Source organism: Propithecus coquereli, unplaced genomic scaffold (assembly GCF_000956105.1).
Source record: "Propithecus coquereli isolate 6110/MARCELLA unplaced genomic scaffold, Pcoq_1.0 Scaffold56, whole genome shotgun sequence".
NCBI classification, from domain to species: Eukaryota; Metazoa; Chordata; class Mammalia; order Primates; family Indriidae; genus Propithecus; species Propithecus coquereli.
Genome location: NW_012151507.1, coordinates 6,888,511 through 6,891,432, shown reverse-complemented (window position 1 = coordinate 6,891,432; position 2,922 = coordinate 6,888,511). Strand labels below are relative to the sequence as shown.

The following is a 2,922-nucleotide window of genomic DNA, read 5'->3' as shown; positions in this document are numbered from 1 at the left end:
TCATGCTTCGCTTACTGCTCCTTCAGGGACACACATGGCTTTGACGGTTCCTTGGGGTTTACGAAGTGCATCTTGAAGAAATCCAATCTCTGTGTTTCTAAACTTATCACTGATATCTATAATCTGGAAAATGGGTAACAAAAAGGGGTAACTAAACATGAAGACAAGATTTTAGAAAGAATAGTTTTAATAACATTCAAACACTTGATAAGTTAACATTTGTAGACTGTATTCATAGAGTGTTTACCACGGGTTAAGCACCATGACAAGTGTTTTACACATATATATGTAAGAATATAATCCCCAGCTCATGAGAAAACTAAGGCACAGAGAAGAAAGTAACTTGCTCAGGATGACACAGCTAGTAAGTGGCAGAGCCAGAATTTAACCCAAGTAGTCTGACTTAAGAACCACCATTCCACAAAAGGAAGAAACAAGGAGTAGTTAAGTTGGCAGCTGTAAGAAGGGAGTTATGATTTTTGTGTATTATATATTTTTCATTCTAAGAACTGAGCAATGACTATTCACATACCAAGCAGAATTCAATTTCTAAGGAATGTGCATTGAAAACAGCATTACAGAGATCAAGGATATGGCTCTCTAAGAGCGAATAATGAGAGGCCTGGTAATGAATGGCTCTATATAAATTCTACCTTAGACCTTAAATATTTATAGATACTAATAATTTGAATAAACATTTTCACATGCTTGAGTTCTTTACAGAACAGGGACAACAAATAATCTTTGCCTTCCAAGTGTCATTTTGGCTTTAAAAAAAATTGAAGAGGCTAGTTTTTCCTTTCAAGTTACCATTCATGTCCATATAAGCAATAACTTGTAAGTAACAGAAACTTTAGAGCAAGACTCTGACTTTTCGAAATGGGTCTTGGAATACAGTAGATAGGAAAAAACAGGCTATTATTCTCTCTTGCTATAGCTCAGTAATAAGCTGCTAAGGTAACAACAATAATATGATCTAACAGTGTATAACACTTGTGAATTTCAAGGTGGTTTAAAAGCCTGCAGGACTATTTGGGGGCAGAGTCCTGGAAAAGTGAAGAGAAGTACCTTCATTCCAAAGCGAGTATCAGGTTTATCAGTTCCATAGGTGGCCAATGCCTCAGCAAAAGTCATAGAAGGAAAAGGAACCAGCAAAGGATCTTTGTCGTGGGGCCAGGAATACTGGAGTAAACCCTCAATTAAACTCTGAATCCCAGACTGGTCTACAAAAGACATCTCTATGTCAATCTGAAACCAAAATAATATATGGAACCTAACTTGAATAGCCACAATATATACATATTTCTCTACTGTTAAATTACCACAGGGTTCTACACATAAATACTTAATATGGGGAGAGGGTATCAATATTATTGTACATCTGTTTTATGTCAGGCACTGTGCTAATGCCTCTCATACATCAACTTGTTTGGTTCCCACAAGCCAGATTCTCTCTGGCTCAGGCTCAGAGAGGCTAAGTAACCTGCTTGTGTATGTGCAGCAAGCAGTGAAGCTACATTTGATCCCAGGTCTGTCCAACTCCAAAGCTTAATATTCTTTCACTTCACCACACTGATTAATATACTGTCACACAGAAAGCAAATCAAGGTAGCTTTGGTAAGTCCACAGATTAAATAACAATATACAGAGTTTTTGGTTCTTAATATACAAGAGATCTGTTTTAAGAACTTTATCATATCATGAACATTAAAACGCTGTAGGAATCTCTGGCATTCCTCAGTTGATGACCACATTCCTTATGAAAACGACACATGAAATAAATCAAAAATTGAATATTTAGTACCACAACTGCAGGTTGATTAAATATCTGACAAATAAAATGTAATGAGAAGCAAAGTGTATGAAATTACTACCCTGGTCTTAAAAATACTTGGCTGTAGTAAGCCTGAATGTGTAAGAGACAAGTGACTATAACTTAGTACCTGAGTAAACTCCGGCTGTCTGTCTGGTTTTGAACCTTCATCTCGATAACATCGGGCGACCTGAAAATATCTACAATTGAAAAATAGCATTAATTGAGTCACGATTCTAGGAAGACAAATATGCTTTTCCCCCAAAGCTTATGGTAATGTATGCTGTGAAATAAATTAATAATGATATCTGAAAACATAGGAAATATTCTCATTTTTAAATGATGTTTTAATTTAATCTGATACACACATGACCCATGAGAAGTTAACTATTCTATATTTTGTTTTCAAAATATACATTGGCACCTTTGGATATTCATATGTTAGATTGGCATGCACATCAGCCCATGCTTCTTTTTTTTATTAAAAATATTTTTTTTCAAGTCCATGCTTCCTCACATATACTCTTTTGCTTCAGCCAAAGTGAAATACTTACCGCTCCAGGAATACACTTGAGCCTTCCTGTGCTATGCCATTCCAGTTCTCAACTGCACTTGCTGAAATGCAGCTCTGTCCCTGGAGGTCTAGCTCACAAAGTGTTGTATAGTATTTCCCCAAATGATGTAATTTCAAACCTCTTAATACTTAGTTTGTAAATCTCAATACACTTATATTCTGGTTTGTATCACAGTTGGTTTATTCATTAGCCTAGTCTGCCTTACTGTCTCATTAATTCCTTGAGAGCAGAACCTATTTTTTTTTTCAATTCTCTGCCACATCCATTAACATAGAGCTTGGTACATGATGGCTGCCCAATAAATCTTTACTAAATGATGACTACACATTGTGAGGGTATTTTTGTAAGTATTCTCCAAACTCTCATAAATTTTCGAACTTTCTCTTAAGAGATCAGGCAATTTTGTGTTTCCTAGTCTCCTTTCTTTCTTTTTTCCCTTTTCCTTTTCTGACAACTACTGGCACAAAAAAAGCTTACCTGTCTAAACCGCCAACCATCAGAAGCTGCTTAAACTGTTGAGGACTCTGAGGGAGA

At 36.0% G+C, this 2,922-nt stretch overlaps 1 protein-coding gene across 1 annotated transcript in view; it reads right to left on the bottom strand.

The window, feature by feature from the left end:
* DARS2 (aspartyl-tRNA synthetase 2, mitochondrial) overlaps nucleotides 1-2,922 on the bottom strand; it is a 30,484-nt gene that overhangs the window by 17,509 nt on the left and 10,053 nt on the right. The window contains exons 5-8 of the mRNA XM_012657723.1: nucleotides 2,866-2,918; nucleotides 1,944-2,013; nucleotides 1,069-1,248; nucleotides 16-123 (exon numbers count right to left, since the gene is read on the bottom strand). Of these exons, the coding sequence (XP_012513177.1) occupies nucleotides 16-123; nucleotides 1,069-1,248; nucleotides 1,944-2,013; nucleotides 2,866-2,918 (411 nt within the window). The remainder of the gene's footprint in view (nucleotides 1-15; nucleotides 124-1,068; nucleotides 1,249-1,943; nucleotides 2,014-2,865; nucleotides 2,919-2,922) is intronic.